This window comes from Lepisosteus platostomus, chromosome 23 (assembly GCF_059453375.1).
Source record: "Lepisosteus platostomus isolate fLepPlt1 chromosome 23, fLepPlt1.hap1, whole genome shotgun sequence".
Taxonomy (NCBI): Eukaryota; Metazoa; Chordata; class Actinopteri; order Semionotiformes; family Lepisosteidae; genus Lepisosteus; species Lepisosteus platostomus.
In genome coordinates, this window is record NC_142633.1 from 10,738,179 (window position 1) to 10,755,809 (window position 17,631).

The window sequence follows — 17,631 nt, forward strand, 5'->3', positions numbered from 1 at the left end:
TAATCTAAAGAGTTATTTTTTTTAAATAAATCAAGCAGGTGAAGTTGGAGATTATTTAGTTTAGAAGATTACATGTAAGATAAAAGCTCAATCCTAATGTACCAGAAGATACAGACATTGACACAGTTGTGGCCTGCGTATCCATCTCTTTATACTGAAAAATGAGCTTACTTTTACATGACCCGTAATAGACAGTTGCTTTGAAGTCTTCTCATTAGAAAAAGCTGGTCAGTGTTGATTTATGTCATACTGATTTAGCAGTTGATTGTATTTCTCAGGGGGCTCATAGGGCTTTTTTTCAAGAAATGAAGGGCTTGTGAAAGCATCATCTTTACACCACTACTTGATCAGAGATCAGACGGAAAAATTGTGCTTGGAGGTAATAAAAACCTCCAAGGTTGCAAAAACCAAACACAGTAGGTTTAAGGTTTTAGTATGTTTGTGCTCCTTACTAACATTCTTGATGAGACAATGCACCTAACTGCACAGCAGATTAAAAGAATAGGACCATAAACTGCTTACATCACTTTAGTCGGACCTAAAAGGTTTATTTTTACTCATGTGAAGTCATTGTCTTGAATGAGGGTGTGCGGTGCTGTGTCAATGTCCATTTCACAATGTTGTCAATAACTGCTGGCAATTAACATGTTTAACTCAGGGTACAGCTCAGGAGTAGAGAGGTAGATTATAATCAGAAACCAAATAAATCTACATTTTAGTAAGGCTAAAGGAAAGAGTTCAGAATAATGACACTATGGTCAAGATTTATACCTGTAAATCCAATTTACAGTGTTCACACCTTTGTAAATGGCACCATATTCATTAGAATGACAGTTTGCATTTAAACTTAAAAGTAAAATGCTGGAATTTCTAAGGAAGATTATACATTTCAATATCAAACATTGAAAAATAATTTTAAAGTTTGTCTTTTCATTTCTTATTGTGAGTAAGCACTTACAGTACACATTTTTGGTCTATTACCTGATTTCCCAGAATTGTTTAACAGTCACTTAATAGTATCACAAATGAAATATATTTACATATGATGTCATGGCTACAGAATTGGGTGTTTTTAAGTCTTCGACTCGTTTTTCAGAAATGGCAGAACTGCAAACGTTCCCTTTTCCTGACTTGTTTCTATTTAGGGTCTTCTGCAAGGTGTCCTAGATTATACCCATGTTCCAGATAGCCCAGGTACGAGCACCACAAGCTCAGAGACATGTGCAAACCACAGGGGCGCTGAAACATCACTAGTAGCTGAAGAGCTGTTATCTTTTTATGTTTTATCTTTTGGCAGTGTTTTATTCCCCTCTGTTCCTCGAAATGTCTTGCTGTTTTCAGTCACACGCCAACATATAGTTATTGGCTATATCCCTATTTTTTTTCCTTTATGATGCCGTTTACTTTTGCTATGTTGCTCCAGTAATTGACATATAAAACGATAGGTTTGCTTGTAAATGGAATTCCAAAAAACAAGTGGGCACATTACTCTTCTTCCATGTATGTATTGTCTAATCAGCTACAGTACATTAACAAACTTGAATAATTCTAATGCTAGAATACCCAAGGACCTGATAGAGCATGCTGTCTTTCATGCTTGGAATTCTATAGATTACACCACTCATAGTGGCATAATGCTACCAAACTCCTCACTACTGTAACGTTCTTGAGCTGTTACTGTACATTCAGTGCTTGCCATTCTGCTACACGCCTGCCCTGACATCTATATCAGCTGATGTGAACTGTCAAGAATAAAAAGAGGTACAGTATAACTGGGTGGGTTGAGTTTGAAGCCAAGTCTGTTGAAAGTTGCTGCTTTTTCTACCAATCAATGACAGATTATCTCGGTCAAAAAAAAAGCAGTCCCTCCTTGTGATATCGTTTTAACAAAAGTGTCAGCACAGCACCACGCTCAATGTGAGGAGGGCGGTCAGGCTGAAAACTGTGAAAGCAACAGAGGGAGCTCCAGAAGATCCTGATATACAGTGCTGCTTATTTTTGCCAATACAGGCTGCATATGCCATGACATGGGGGATGTAGTTCTGCTCCTTGACACCATGCAGCAAGTGTGCCATGGGTCCCTTTGAAAAAATGGCCACATCTTCACCACCGTGAGTCTCCATTCGCAGGGGCACAGCTGACTGGGCCAGATAGTCATTGTGATCTGTGGACACAAGGGAGACAGGGATCGGGTGACGTCTACATGCTTTCCAGATTCATTTTGAACTTGCAATCCCCTGCTTTTCCATCATATTTTCAAAAAAGGCATCAGTATATTTTAATCTAGAAAATGAATGCTCTTACCATCTATATTCTAGAGATTTCCTTTTAGATTTGGCAGTTATTTACAGCCAAGGAAAAAATGAGAAGAGAAGGCTGCTTGTGTGACTTCTGAAACATGCACTGTCAAGCCATCTTCACCTTGTCAAAATGCGAGCCCTTCAGAAGAGTTCATGTCGAATGGAGGAGTAAAACAGCTCCTGCTGATAGCACAGTAGCCTTACGGGTGTTGCTATTTCAGGGCAAGCCGAGGATTCTAGTGCAATCCCACCCAACCCCAGCGCTGCTTAGGCAGTTACACTGTGCCATTGTAATGAATACCAGTCAGAAAACCTGTCTCAAACCAGTGACTGTCTTGCATATACTGTGGGGAGTATTATTACATCACATACTGTAGTCGGTAGTGGAGACATTCTCCCTTCCTCCATTCACCAGCTTGTACCCTGGCCCGTTCCCATACAGGATGGATGTAAATGGCTTTTGGTCAATATCGCTCATCATAGGTGCCAATCCTGCAGAAAGTAAAGAAAAAGCCTTCAGATGGTAAACAAATTTCCTATTTCAAGTACACGCCACATTTCACACATCCACTGCAATTCTCGAAGGAAGATCTGTAGCTCAGACATCTATGAATCATGTCTTGGCGACTTTATAAAGACTGTTCAGGATAATAACATGATAGGTGATGAATGCTTGACTTGTCTACAGTACATGCATCAATCATGTTAAAGCTAAACACCACCTATCACTAGACTGTTGTATTCAGATTCATGGTTGACTCCTGGTCTGTCTGTTTCTATTTTTTTCTTTTTACTTGATCCACAGAGCCATCCAGCCACCTCATTTATGCATATTAGCTTCAGACACTTATGTCAGTAAATATTAAGTTGCATGAGGTTTCACATGCTCTGGCTTCAGTTTGTATTACATGTTATCTCCAATACATTTATCTAAAGTTAAACTGCTTCATAAGAGACACAGAAGTCCTTGTTTAGAAAGCACAGAAAATGTGTGGCGTGTTAAAACAAAAAGATAAAAATGGTACAAAATGATGTATGTATCTTCCCATTGACTGCTGCTCCACTAAATGCATTTGGGGCAAAGCCAGTGCAGCAGTTTCAAAATGCTGAAAAGCTTGTCAATGTAGTTCTCCTCACTGTCACCATAGCAAAGTCACCTTTGCTGTCTGGAGGGGTGTGCTCTACATTATAAGGTGTGTTGATTAATTATTGCTTATTTATGAGCCATCTCCATTCTGCTTGTATAGATCTCCAAGGCACCTTCATATCGGGTTTTGAATTTATGTGCATGTGTGGAGTTTATTTTGATGGTTGGCCTTTTGATTTGTGTGTGTTTACTTCTATTATTGTGGGCAAAGTACCGAAAATGGGGTTCCCTCTGTGTGTGTAGCCCCCAAAGGTGAAGACATGGGAGTGGTCTGCTGTCACGACGGTCTGGGTGTCTTCTTCACTGGTCAGGAGCCCTGCCCTGCCAATGGCCTTGTCCATCTCCACTGCCTCATGCAGGGCCTGCTTAGCTTTCCCCTCGTGATGGCCGTGGTCAATCCGACCCCCTGGCAGGACACAAAGAGGCATTTACTCACAGAGTCTGTCACAGAGGAACTCGAGATCTCTTGAAAACCTATAAGCGGATGAACTTTGTCTTCAGTTTAAAAATTCTTCATGAAAAATATAGATTGTAGATGCTGTAACATGCATAAAAAGTTAACACGTAAGAGGCACTTATGAAGGGACAATGTATTTTTTAAATCTTCTCAGAATGACATAGCCCAAGGAAGTTACGTACAGAATGCACAAGGTGTCAGTCAGTGTACCAAGTACTGCATCCTGGCATTTTTATTTTTTGATCTGATGCCGGACTGCACCATTCTGTAAAACTGCCAGGAGGCACAGTTAATTCTTAAAGTACCACAGCTGCATGTGGTTGTCAATCTAATCAGTACTGTATTAAATATTTATAATAATGAATCAAACTAATATCCTGACAATCCCCTGTTTAATATAATTATTGTTTTTTTAATTACATACTGTATACAGAATTATACAGTATTGGTAAGGGCCAATGGGAAATTTGGCCAGGACGCCAGGGTTACACCCCTACTCTTTTCAGGAAACACCCTGAGATTTTTAATGACCACAGAGAGTCAGGACCTCGGGTTTACGTCTCATCTGAAGGACGGTGCCTGTTTACAGTATAGTGTCCCCGTTTCATTCATCACTTCTTCTGCTGCATCATCAGGAAGAAACAAGTTCAAGTATTAAACCTTCTGCAGATCTTCAGTTTAGTTATTTATTTTTAATCAGTATCAATATAGCAAATGATACCCCTCCTCAAAAATTATATATTTTTTTTATCCTCTGGAATATATATTAAATTATTTAATAATAACATCACATATTAGTATTTTTAAAATGCAGTCAGATTTTGAAAAAAATATTTTCTTTTCTTTAACTAAACATATAAGTATATACACAGTAGTATTGATGGTGTCAATTTATTTCACATTTTGAGATACAGTATGCTCTTGAATTATGCTTGACTGTTACAAACCAATACATCCAACTGCATTAACAGGACAGCAAGCTGAACAATACAGGTGTTTTTCATCTCAAACGTGGAAAACAAAATTGCCTTTCATTGGCAGTTATGTTATTTGATTGGTAAATACCATGGCCTAGGGATTATGTCAGCAGAAAAATTAAAAGAAAGACTTTAAAAAATCCAAATCTGTTTTTTTTTTCTGGCAGATTGCTCGTGTGGTTTCTTCATATTTACCATTGATAACCTACCTTCCACCAGCAAGTAGAAGCCCCTGGGGTTTCGTCTCAGGATTTTGATGGCTATTTCCACCATCTCGGTCAAGGAGGGGTCTGTGTCTTTGTTACGCTCCAGCTCATATGGCATATCTCCAGGCTCAAAGAGACCTGTTGGACACATGTGAGGGGTTAGAGTCCCTTGGTTGTTACAGTCAAGAAAAACTGGTGCTCAAATAATTTTGCCCTAAAAGTTTTTTTTTTTTACTGAAAATATTCTATTCTTTCTTCAGTGATAGTTTCTTCTCATGCACAATGCATAGTTAATATGCTCTTTCAGCATCTTAGTCCATTCTTAGAGGTGTCTTGCTATTTATCTATCTAAAAAAATATGAAACGGAAAGTAGAACAGTTCTTTATTATGGCTTGAAATATTTTTGTTTATGTACCTTAACTCTATAGGGATAACCAAAACAGAACAAAGCCAAATATCTAGAAAATTCTGGTTCGCCGTCGTGTAATGATTACTTTTCCATTGTATTTCTTTGATTATTAGTGGGCCTTTGGAACTGCTACATTTCTGATATAAAAAGCACCCTGTGGACACAACTGACATTCTATGGCTTTGTGTGTTTGCAAATCCCATATAAAAACAACACAGACCAGCACATTAATGCTCAAGATAGCTCACTGTATCTATTTTATGAACCTTCCATTTTTATTCATTTTTTATTCTTTCCCATTCATTGCATGTTCTAGCAACTCCAAGGGATTGGATCACCTTAATTAATCACGATGTTTGTGGACAGACACTTGTAATGGTGCCCTCGAGTCTACGTAGTGCAATACCCTAGATTATGCACTGCATTGCAAAAGGCGATCTCTTAGTTCCTAACCAGTGCTTCTAATGCAGATGGAAACACAGGAGCATCACAGGAGCATGCACTCGGCTGCATTCAGAGTATACCCTTAAGTCATTTTGGTTTACGCAGGAATGAATTCTAAGGAGATAAAGAGACTTTTTACATTTAAAGAGCATGTTAACATTTTTTTAAACGTTCTATCAGGTTTGAACATACCCAGTAAATAGTTTACTCTGTTTGGATCCAGAGATAACAGCTGACGTCTGTTCCACACATAGTGGCCATTCTGGAATAAATAAATAAACCACAGTCAGTTTCATGGCTGTATTGGCTGTACTGGAAATCCTATTCTGCCTCTTTGTGGTGTACACTCTTCATTTTATGCATTCACTTATAATGTATCCTCAGATTACTAGAATCTGTTTTGGGTTGCCTAAAATGTTTCCATGATATGGAAATGTTTGATTTCCACTCTTCTACATTTTTTATTTCTTCTCTGCTGCATTTATAATGATAGATTATAATAGCATGCTTACATGCTAGATCAGCAAAAATGTTTCTGAAAAGACTTTTCAAAGTCACACACAAAAGAAACTACTAACACTGGTATACCAGATATGGGGTATACTACAGTTACGATGCTTCACCAAAGATTTACAGATTTGTAAGATCTGTGAAAATGATCTTTTCAGAGCCTGAAACAGTCCCTAGGCGATGGGTAAATATTTCTTAAAGCAAAGCTGTTAAAGTTCTTCTGGATACATTTTCTTAATAGATTGTTTACTCTCACATTGACAATTTTAACGATGTATTTTTAAAACCACTGATTTTCAGAACGTTGTGGGTAATTCCAGGACAGTAACAGAACTCTATTAGCTCTCTCAGACACCTCTGCTGGCAATTTACTTTGAGAAGTGCTTTACAAAAGGAGGTTAGTGTGAGTGTCACTGACTTGATGTCCTGTATGAAAAGCTTTAAAGACCACTTCAATAACCTCAGTCATCTAAAAGACATGCCATCCTGTTTCCTAACCTCTCCATTGTAGACTAGCTTTTATTGAGATTATGTTATTTCATCGGAGTAGTAAAGATATCCTGTTACAAAGAGGATTATGTGGCCTTGTAAAAGTCAGTGTACATTTCCACCCATGATTGTAAGTGCATCCTTGCAGTTTAGATTAATGGCAGCACCTTCATCCTGTTTCATTTCATTCAGACGGGGCTACTTCCTGGGGCCTTTTGACCTGAAAGGGATGTTAGAATAGCTGAGGCTTCCTTACCATGCTGCTGGTTCTGTTTTTCCACTCCTCTATGAGGCTTCTGCCATCCCTGCGAGTGCCACTGTGTTTGCGCTCGTTGGGGTACTCCACATCGGAGGTGTTTTTGGGGTACATATACTTCCTCCCTCCTCCCATGATCACCTGTAAGCCCATCCCAGAGAGCTAGATGAACTCATGCATCTTACCATACGTGAACATAACATTAATAAATAAACAATGCCCCGCGATTTCATTTGGCTCTTCATAGTGAATCTCGGTATTTCATAATCAGGTGTTAAGAATAGACTCCACGGTTTAAGAATACATCACTCCTTGATCTGTGATCCAAGGCTTGCGTTTGAGTCTTTAATACAAACAGTTATTTTGCTCCGGTCAATCTCATATAAACATATATTCCAATATTCATCAGTGTATAAAGATTAGAATTTTAAAATCATTCTACATCAATCTAATATGGTTTACATAAACGTTTTGCTTTTGGGGTATTTTAAACATAATCTGTAATTCTTCTGAAGCATTTCCACTCAAGGTCAGGTGTATTTTCAACACACTGGCATGGCCAGATATGTGAAACATGGACTATATCTTAGATAAATGCATACTAAAATTCAAGGCGAAAAGGGGTGATTTTTATAGTTAGGGGGGCAGTGTTTTAAAGGTTTCAAGCATGGTTTTAGGACAACTTACGTCAATGTATGGAATGTTCTCGAACAGCTGCCTGGCGATGTCTTTGCAGCCACCTTCAATGGCGTCTTGGGGCATCTCTCCATCAGAGTACCAATCCCGATCCACACAGTGTGCATAGGCGGCGCTAGGAGTGGCATGGTTTATCCTTGTCGTCGTGACAATGCCCACTGACTTACCTTAGAAATAAAACCAGAGATGAGTAAATGACTGAAAAGATGGCTGTTCGTTTTGATTAATCAGACTCCATTTACTACTAAAATGCTTGGGTTTTCATTAAATAAAAGAAGCAAAATGTAAGTCTTATTTTTTGCATTCAAATGAGCCTATATGTTCACTGTAGAAGTGCAAGGAAAAATAATGTGAATTTGTTAGTTGTTGTCATAGTGACTTTGTAAAATGGCTTTTAAAAAAAGTAACCATTCACCCAGTGTAGTAATGCTTGTGGGATATAAAATGAATGAGAACTGTACGAACGGGTCAGACACAGCAGCACCTAAGCTGAAAAACATCCCACAGGATGAAAAACATGAGAGACTGAGCAAAACTCTTCACAAAAGAAAAAATGTTCTTCTTGTACTGCACTAAACAGGGGAGTTACAGCTTTGTTTCTTCTGTATTTTTAACAGCAGATCCATCTGCTTGTTGACTTAGGCAGGTGTTTCACTTTAACAGAGGTGACCATCGGCCGTGATACAACACATCTCAAAGCGTGATCTTCTGAAAGTCAATGAGGTCAGATTCCACACATACAAATTCAAACCTGCTGTGTACACAGCACAGAAAAACACCCATAAAAGCCAAATAACCTTCTGAGTACAGAAAAAAAAAATGTAATGTAAAAAAAAAGACAGGATTACATGTATATACTGTAACAGAGCCCCCTAACAACAGACTGGTCATGGAGCAGTGTTAACATAGAGGGGTTCGGTTATTTAACTAAATTCTCAACACTTACTTGGCTCTAACACTATTAAGCCAATCTGAAGGCATTTGAGACATACAGTATGTGCCAAAGTATATGTTCTTGGACAAACATAAGTTCAAAAGCAATAAATGGTGTGTTTCAGAAATCCAGATAATGTCAGTGACGGCGCCGAACTAAAACGCTGGATCTCAGCCATACCTGCGTCTTTGGCCCACTTCAGGATGGAGGAAACCTCGTTCCCCTGGGTCGTGTTGCACTGGGAACGCACCGCTGCCGCGTTCACCCCCACTGTCCCCTCGTTCGCCTTCACCCCACACAAGTAGGCCGTGGCCGTTCCCGCGCTGTCGGGCACCTGTGCGTTTGTGTTGTAAGTCTACAAAGAAATGCAATGAAAGCAGGGGCTGAAGCAGAGCTTTGCCAGACAGGTGTAACTAATGAAACTGAAAGGGCTGGCTGACTGCTAACCCTCAGTTTTTAAAAATGCATCTCTAGCATTTATGGACATAGCTCATCTTTAGTACTCTACTCCTAGATTGAATGCAGGTTCAGATCTATTCGAAACCTAGTAGGTGGGTCTGTGCTTTTCCCAGTCATGTGCCTTTTAGAGTGAGTTTCTTATGCTTGAGCGTCTTATTTGGTTTCTGCTGTTTTTCTTTTTATGTCCTTGGTCTTTCAAAGAATGCACTGGTGTAAACTGTCAAATTCAAAATGATTCATATTGAAGGATCAAAAAACAGTAGAAAAATAATGTCGACAAAGGGTTATTAAGAAGGGGTAAATACTTTTACATTACACTGTCATGGTTATAAATTAACTGCTTCCTTCTTCCTTCCTTCCATCTTCCTTCTTCAACCATTGGAGCTCCGATTTTAGAAGTGTTGTTTTTTTACTATGTATAGTGAATCAAGCTTTTTTTTCTTTGTCACATTGCTTGCTGTTCTCAACAATTAATATGCATAACAATAATACATAAACCCAACTGCTAGTTTCGGGCTTGAATCAGTTTGCACAATGTACAGTAAGTCTGTATTTAGCAGTAAAACAAAACAGGATATTTTTCCATTTGGGAATCGCACCATAATACTTTGTTGCATATTGTGTTGTAGCTTAATGCAATCACATGCTCCACCCATTGATAGAATTCATTTCAAAGACAGCAGGTATTGTCTTTGCATGGTAAAGCAATTTGTTCATGTATGAGCAATTTTGTATAATGTTTGTTAAATATTAAAGAGATGAAGAACAGTCCCCCAAGGCAAAGTCCATGTTGTTAAGACTGAAGTGGTGGTAGAAAATGTTTTAGAATATACCGTAGCTCTTGGAATCACACATGGCTCAACACACAAAGGCAGGCACTTAGCATCATGGCAACTCTTGTGAATAGCTAGGCACCTGCAGGCATTCACTTTTTCGATTGATGCAAACTTTCCTTTCAGGCACCAGGGTCCTTGCAGTGTGTTAAATGGCCAATGGCTCAACAGGTGGGTGCGATCGGACTAGATCGGAGGAGCTAGTCTATGTATTTAATTTGCTAAAGAGCAGAGTCAAGAAGGCTTTGCAGCACAGCCGAGTCTTAAAGCAGCCTCCTATTCCAAATCAGCTGAGTATGTAATATAACAAATGAGTGTTTTTATTCTTTTTTTATCCTTGCAGCTAATCATCTCTTATAGTTACAGAGAGAAAGGAACGGGGAGGGCTGAACCAAGAAAGGAGGAAACCTTGAAGGAGTGAGAGAGGGTGTAAGATTAAGAGAAAACCAGAGATAAATGTACCTTGGAAAGAGCCACATAGGGAAACTTGTCCATTTCCAGTTCAGTCTCTTCCCCACTGTGCCCATTCATCTGGCCCTTCAGAATTCTGGCTGCTGTTACCGTAGGAATGCCCATACCTGGTAACAAGCCACAGGGGTCTGTGAGGAGCAATGACTAGGGAAAAGCATAGCACATAGCCTGCCATATTTCCACAGCATTCACACATGATTACACATACAAAGCTAATTTCAATTAGTTACTGAATAACGTATGCCATTTATTTAATGTTCATGTTAACCATGCTGTTTAAATTACCTCTTTTAAATTACATCCTCTCATGTCCTGTGTAAGAGGATGTTTTAGCACTGCAAATGTTTATACTGAAGTCACTACAAAAGTGCATAGGACAGGTGCATATGGCTCTTTTTATAAATGGGTGGATTAAATGTGAACTAAGCCTGTTGGAGTCAAATCTGTTTTCTGTTCCAGTTTCATTTCGTTACAGGGTTATTACATAGATCTGTTACCACTTAGGTTTTATTTAATTTAAGAGTGTTTATTTTACAGTAATTCTACACAGTCTATTTCATCCATTTTCTTTTCTAATTTTAAAGCAGAATACAGTGTATTTATTAAATTACAAAATGTGTTCCTATTTGCTAGTCAGCATAACTTGTTAGATGAAATAGTGAAATCTGACTAATATGAGTTCTGGTCCAAAACAGCGTTCCATAAGTCACATTTAATGTAAGTTGGGGACTGTCTGTACTGGATTGAAAACAGCTGTTTATTTTTGCTTACCGTCTCCAAGGAAAAGAATGATGTTTTTGGCAATGTTCTTGTTGTGTTCTTGCAGAGACAGAGCTTTCTGTAGTGTCTTCTGAGCCATATCATTCCAAAACCTGGGATTTTTCTCTTCTTCTAAATCACACACAAGTGATACGAAAATGTAAGTATGCAGAAACACAAATAGCATTTTCCTCACTAATGTCTGGCTGCCTCTATGCCACCCAATCCCAGCTCAACACCATTTGGGGTTACCCTGGCCGCAGCCAGCTAACAGCACATCCCAGGACTCAGCCAGTGGCATCTAGGGCTCAAACCATCTTCCAGGTGAGCACATTTTGCTGCCTGAACCATGTGTAGCCCCATGAGTCTCAACTGTGAGCAAAGTGATAGTATCATCATTCAGAATAGTATGGGCCCATACTTTATTTTAGAAAACAAACCAACCAATGTAATTCATACGTCACTGTTAGTAAGATGCAAGCAACTGTATCTGGGAAACCACTTTACTGTCAATGACATAAGTGCAGTCTTACACGTTGACAAGAAACAGAATGTGGATCTTCTGTATTTTGTCATTTTTTTGGCGATGTTGTAAACAGCAGTGTTTGGCAAGGATCGTGGCTCTTAGAATTTCAGAAAGAATACGAACTTGATTAGAAAAGTGGTTACTTTCATTTCAAATGTCAACAACCTTAAAGTCTGCATCACAATGAGATAACCACTAACCTTTCTTGTACAAAGGAGCTTTTATAATCATGATGTGCAAATAAAGAGGCTGTACAACAATGAGGTAGAAAGAAATGAAAAATGAATGCAATGAATGCTATTATATTGTGCTATAACTGAAGGAAGAGCAGTATTGACGTATTAATAATACATCAGATTACAAACGTGTGCTCTAAGCTCCAACACCGGTTTCCTTTCTTTCTAATTTCATATAGTCTGTGATAACTTGTATTTTTTTGTTAAGAAAAAATTACAACAATACTGTATATACAGTATTATCCCCAGCTCGAAACAAGCAAAACTCTTACAACCTGTTTTAAAAATAGTGTTCACACAGAACATGGAAAATGGTTTTCAGAGAGGTTTAATAGTTCCAATCCAAGGGCATTGCTAATGTGTATGATTTTTTAAAGTATCCTGGTCAATTGTATTATCATGAATGAGGCACTGCAAATATTTGTGTAACATTATAGCTAGTGATGCATTTAAAAAGGTGACAGGAGTTCATCATTCTGAGTGTAAAGTCAAAAATAAACCCTGATGATCACATATACAGTACATGTAATTACTGTATGGCCAGTTGTACTAAAGCAAGAGCTTAAGAGTAACTACACACAAATATATTTCTATGTTTTGTAGATATTACTTAGGCTTTTTGTGCTTATCAGCTTAGCAAAACAAATCCAAGCTAAAATGATATTTTCTAGTTATACTAGAACAGTATTAGTACAGTATTTGCAAATTGCTTCAGGATTTAAAATCATAGTGGGTTTGTAAATTTATAGAAAGGAAAAGCTTTGCTCAAAATATCATAGAAGAATGTTCATCAGGGTAAATCCAGCACTGAAAGTAGGTACTGTAAAAGTCTGTACTATGTAACAGTAAACAAACGATGCCTGCTCACCTTACTGGCAAAAACAACTTCATTCCTATTTTGACTTAATATAACTCTTGTTTAGGATATATCTTTGGATCCATATTCCTTTTCATGCTCCCACTTTAGTCATGGATATAATTACCACTGTAACAAGATATTTGTGGCTTTTTTATTATACCCAACATGTTTGGAATAGCCAATTCTCTCTGCTCATAGATACTGTACAAACCAAAGTAGCACAATCACTACATGGGATAAGATATTATGACAAAACACCATGTTATCATAGTAATAATACATGACTTTAAATGTGCACGTTCTTTGTTCTGTTACATAAATTGTGATTTCATGGGTCAAGGACTATTCATATTCCACTCCTGTCTAGACAAACAGAGCAGATAAAGCCTTTTAAATGGTGGGTGCTAGAAATATTTTTGGTTTAATAATATTGTGGTTATTTGTTTTCTATTATTGCTGCTGTATTTGCTACACATAAACGGAAAAATCTGTAAATTTTAAAAGTTTAAATGTGTATATATATATATACACCAGGTACAGAGTTCAGATGCCTTTTGCTATTTATGTTCTTATGCGGTGTTGTACAACTAGGAATCTGACTTGACACAGACAAGTGTGTGTTTGCTCTGCACCCATTCGTAACTCCTCTATCCATAAAACAGAATGTTGTCACATAGCATTGGTTTTGGAGGCGAGACGTTAATTACAGTTAAACTGCTAATAACGTCTCTTAAGAGATGGGTGACTGAAAACCCAACCTCAACTTGTTTCCACCAACCAATCAACATGTATGCTGTTTTGCAAACTCTAGGCAAGTAGTTTTAGTGCCTTCGTATAACATATTGAGGCTTGAAAGAGGTATTAGACTTATCCTCATTCCTCCTGGAAGTTTTTATTCATTTGTGGGGGGCAGGGGGTGATACAATTCTCAGGGAGACTCTCAAATGCTCTGGTGGACTTGAGCTACTTGTGCAGTGGAAATCCCTAGCGAGACTCATGCTTGTGGCTCTGAAGCCAGAGGTACTCCTGGGTAGCAGTGATGGATTCCTGGAAGAGGCAAAGCTACTGTATTATACATAAGAATCTGTGATTAGTGTGCAAACGAGACGAGGCAATTGGGCCCATCTTGCCCAATTTTGCGTTTTGGTAGTTTTGTACCTAAGTGCATCTAAAATTTCATCCAGCCATTTCTTAAAGGTTGGAATCTAGTGTTTCCGATTCTCTGTCCTAAATGAATTACCCTTAAGAGTTACACATGTACATGAAATTCCCTGTTTTTCTTGGTTCACATGCAAATACCCATGTACATGTGTCTGAGGTTTTTACAACCGTCATGCCTTTCAGGATGGGCTAGCAATTTATGCACATCTCCCGATTATCTCTTCTAACCTGGTGTCCCTGTTACAGTTGACATCCGTAGAAGAAACTTCTACCTCAAGTAGAAGACTCCTATTTTCAGAATTCTTTAAAAATCCTCCGATCAATGTTCAGAGACAATTAGAAATTAATAGATAAATGAAATGCCAGGTTGAGACTTTGAAACCAATTGGTTTCCTCTTACGAATGCAGTGATCTGGTATGTACAGGACTTGAATTTCAGTAACTAAGAAAGGTCTAACGAGAAGCTCATGACAGCTCATGAGTTTTTATGTGTTGGTCTCATCCATGTGACATTCGGTTTGTCCATCAAACAAAGTTTTGTCTTAGCCAAGTTAATAGTGTCAATTGTAACACACTCAGTGTTTCTACAATGAAGTATCTGAATTACAAAATGTTTATGGCGATATTCTTTTGCAATGGTTTCTCATAGTCTCGTAGTCCAAAAAGAAATGTGAACCATTTTTGTGAAAAGCTATTTATTTTTTAATGTTAATTTTAATTTTCAGTTAAGTGTCAGAATATGTCCTATGGAAATTATGTATTTGAGTAGCTTTCCTGTTAATGGTAGAATTGTATTTTATAAACGTAAAGTGTTCTTGCAAAGACACCAATCATTAATGGAGCTGTTTTTTTATTAGCTTTTAAATGTATTATCTGATAGCTGAGCGACTATTTATGTAAACTAGATTTAAAAAAAAAAACTCACCAGGAAACTCTGGCTTCCCTGAGCAGACCCACACGAGACTGGTGCAGAGGAAGACTGACGTCAGCTTCATTCTGTCCTCAGTTTTGTCAGTGCCCACAACATATGAAACTGCTCGTCTTATGAAAAGAACTGCAAATTCAATTCATTCCAGTTCCTGAAAAAAAAAACAGTTTGAATTAAACACAGTAGGCATCTTGGCTCATAGCCATGATGTATATGTACCGTGGGAAATTCACCACAAGCTCATCTAATGGACAACTACAAATCCAGTATCCTACATTTTTTGAGAAAGTTTGTACATTGTTTATATTTATTTGTATTGGTAAAATATTATGTTGCCTTCATATGATGTTGTGTTTCTTGGAACTAAAGCAAATATTTAGGTGGTGAAGAATGTCCCATTTTGTTTTGAATCTAAACATGACCTGTGAATGGATTTGGAATTCTGTGGCATTTAGCACTTGAAACTTTATTTTGAAAGCAGTTGTTTAAGATTGTGAAAACAGTTGTGGGTGGGCTTTCTTCTCATGTGTTTATCTTGCCCCTGAGCATCCCTGAGTAAAAAAACAATTGACAACTTAATATAAACAACTTATAATTGAGTAGGGAACTTAAATTGTTTAAAATTAAATTTACAATTGTATTTTGATTTAATTTTCCTTTCTGGGACACAATAAGGCTTGTGTTCATGTAGAATCTGTACTGTGCATAGTATCCAGGCTACCGATTAATCAGCCTTAAAAACAGAATGATAGAAATCTGCAATATTAAAAGCTGGATGAAGTACTTTAAGTGATTGTTATGACCCTACAGTTGTGTAAACATAACACCTCATATTATTATAGGGATGCAATCTATAAAGGTTGGATTGTGTTATACAGGTGGATGCATGAAAATTACATGATCCACCACAAAAGGCATGATGTCACCATTTCCACATATTTGTAAAGCCTATCATTTTGTGTGTTTTATATTGTTAAGAACAGATAGCTGTTGTTGAGAAGAGATGGAAATATTCTGTACAACATGACACAGGCATGCGTGATGTGGAGTTTTTTAAATAGCCTCCTATTGAAAATCACTTGGTGAAGCTTTGACTATCTATGTTTTGTAAACACTGTAGTATCACAAACTCTGATAGCATAGGTTCAGTAACTCATACACCCCTACATAAGCAGCCTGGGATTATGCCTGTTATTTTACATGTGCTACAGTCAAGGTCATTTTAATTGGATTTAGTGCTACAGTGAAGAGAGATTTAAAAGATGCAGCAAAGAGGCTTAAATCTAAACAAACAAGCCCTGTTTGTACACCTCCATCTTTAGCCCTCACCTAACATTATTCATTCATGAACATGTAAAAAATGCCATCTTACAGTATTCCTGGCATTTTCCTGGGTATACTGGAAACCATCTTCCTTCTGCTGTGTCCACATCAGGCTGTGAAATAATATCTGTGTCTAAAATGCTCCTTCATTTTGTTCTTGGCTGGATACATGTAATAAATGGAATTTGACGTTGAGGATAACTCAACATGCACCAGTAGAAGTATAAAAAAGAAATTAAGAATGTCTTTGGGATGTATATGTTAATATTTTTAACTATACAGCAGCTACTAAAACGGTGGTCACGTCACACCTTTAAATGATGCTCTTCTTCCTCTCTCGATTTTCAAAAAGTAGGATCTAATGTGCGGGGACATTGACACTATTGAGACCAACAAACTTCTAACGCATTTTAGAAAATTACTGGGAATTCTTTAGCAGTGTGAACATCTTCTTAAAAAAGCCAAATACAGGAAGATATGGAAGGCGCAAGAGTTAATAAAATGTGTCTGTTCAATTATTCATTGTGCTGCATTAGATTGCACTTTGATCACCATCTAACAGTACACAAGTCTGTCATCACGACAAGTCATCTCTTGTCAACAGACACCACAATTCTGTACATGTCACGGATTCCGGTTTACTGTGTAAGCTTTTAATAGGTTATGTGTCATCTGTACCTTTGCACAGACTACTCCTGGAAATAAGAAATCCCATTTTCCAAAAAAAAAAGTCTGTCCTAAGAAGACAGCATCAGTATCGGAAAATAAAGTTACTGGATGCACATTGCTCTGCAAATTAGCTTAACCTCTATACTGCTAACATTGTGTGCAAACTGCTACAGACCGATACGACTGACCTATATCCTCCGTTTGGAGCAGAGATGATACAAAACCCCGCGGGGAAGACTCTTTCAGAAGTGCGTAGGGGTGCCCAGTGGCTTCACCTTGGGTGCCACACGACAGGTGAAATAGCACAGCAGTGCTAGGACGATCATGAACAGCGTGCCAGAGAAGAAGGAAGTCAGTACCACCCACAGTTCTTCAGCTTTCAGCGACAACATGCTGTTGTGCCTGGTTGCATGTCAGAGAGAATTTTAATGACAGAGAGCACGCCTGCTCTTTCCACAGCCACTGGGAAAGTGGACGCAGCTATTGTCCACCAATGAGCCCCCAGCCCTGCTTGAGACCTGTCAGCATAGTGGCCCAGAGTAAAGGCTAAGGGCAGTGAGATCATGCTTGAGAGGGATTAG

General features: G+C 38.2%; 1 protein-coding gene across 5 annotated transcripts in view; it reads right to left on the reverse strand.

Moving 5' to 3' along the window:
• The window catches only part of alpl (alkaline phosphatase, biomineralization associated), a 27,909-nt gene continuing 10,278 nt past the window's right edge, over nucleotides 1–17,631 (reverse strand). For 2 of the 5 annotated variants that reach the window (XM_088616785.1, XM_088616783.1), the window contains 11 exons: nucleotides 15,056–15,209; nucleotides 11,361–11,480; nucleotides 10,581–10,696; nucleotides 9,007–9,181; nucleotides 7,884–8,059; nucleotides 7,197–7,337; nucleotides 6,134–6,203; nucleotides 5,091–5,225; nucleotides 3,662–3,853; nucleotides 2,673–2,792; nucleotides 1–2,164 (listed from right to left, as the gene is read on the reverse strand). In XM_088616785.1, the coding sequence (XP_088472911.1) occupies nucleotides 1,896–2,164; nucleotides 2,673–2,792; nucleotides 3,662–3,853; nucleotides 5,091–5,225; nucleotides 6,134–6,203; nucleotides 7,197–7,337; nucleotides 7,884–8,059; nucleotides 9,007–9,181; nucleotides 10,581–10,696; nucleotides 11,361–11,480; nucleotides 15,056–15,125 (1,584 nt within the window). In that variant the 5' untranslated portion in view covers nucleotides 15,126–15,209 and the 3' untranslated portion in view covers nucleotides 1–1,895. Of the gene's footprint in view, nucleotides 2,165–2,672; nucleotides 2,793–3,661; nucleotides 3,854–5,090; nucleotides 5,226–6,133; nucleotides 6,204–7,196; nucleotides 7,338–7,883; nucleotides 8,060–9,006; nucleotides 9,182–10,580; nucleotides 10,697–11,360; nucleotides 11,481–15,055; nucleotides 15,210–16,430; nucleotides 16,522–17,238; nucleotides 17,512–17,631 lie in introns of those variants that run through there. The other 3 variants (XM_088616787.1, XM_088616784.1, XM_088616786.1) reach the window with 3 other exon arrangements.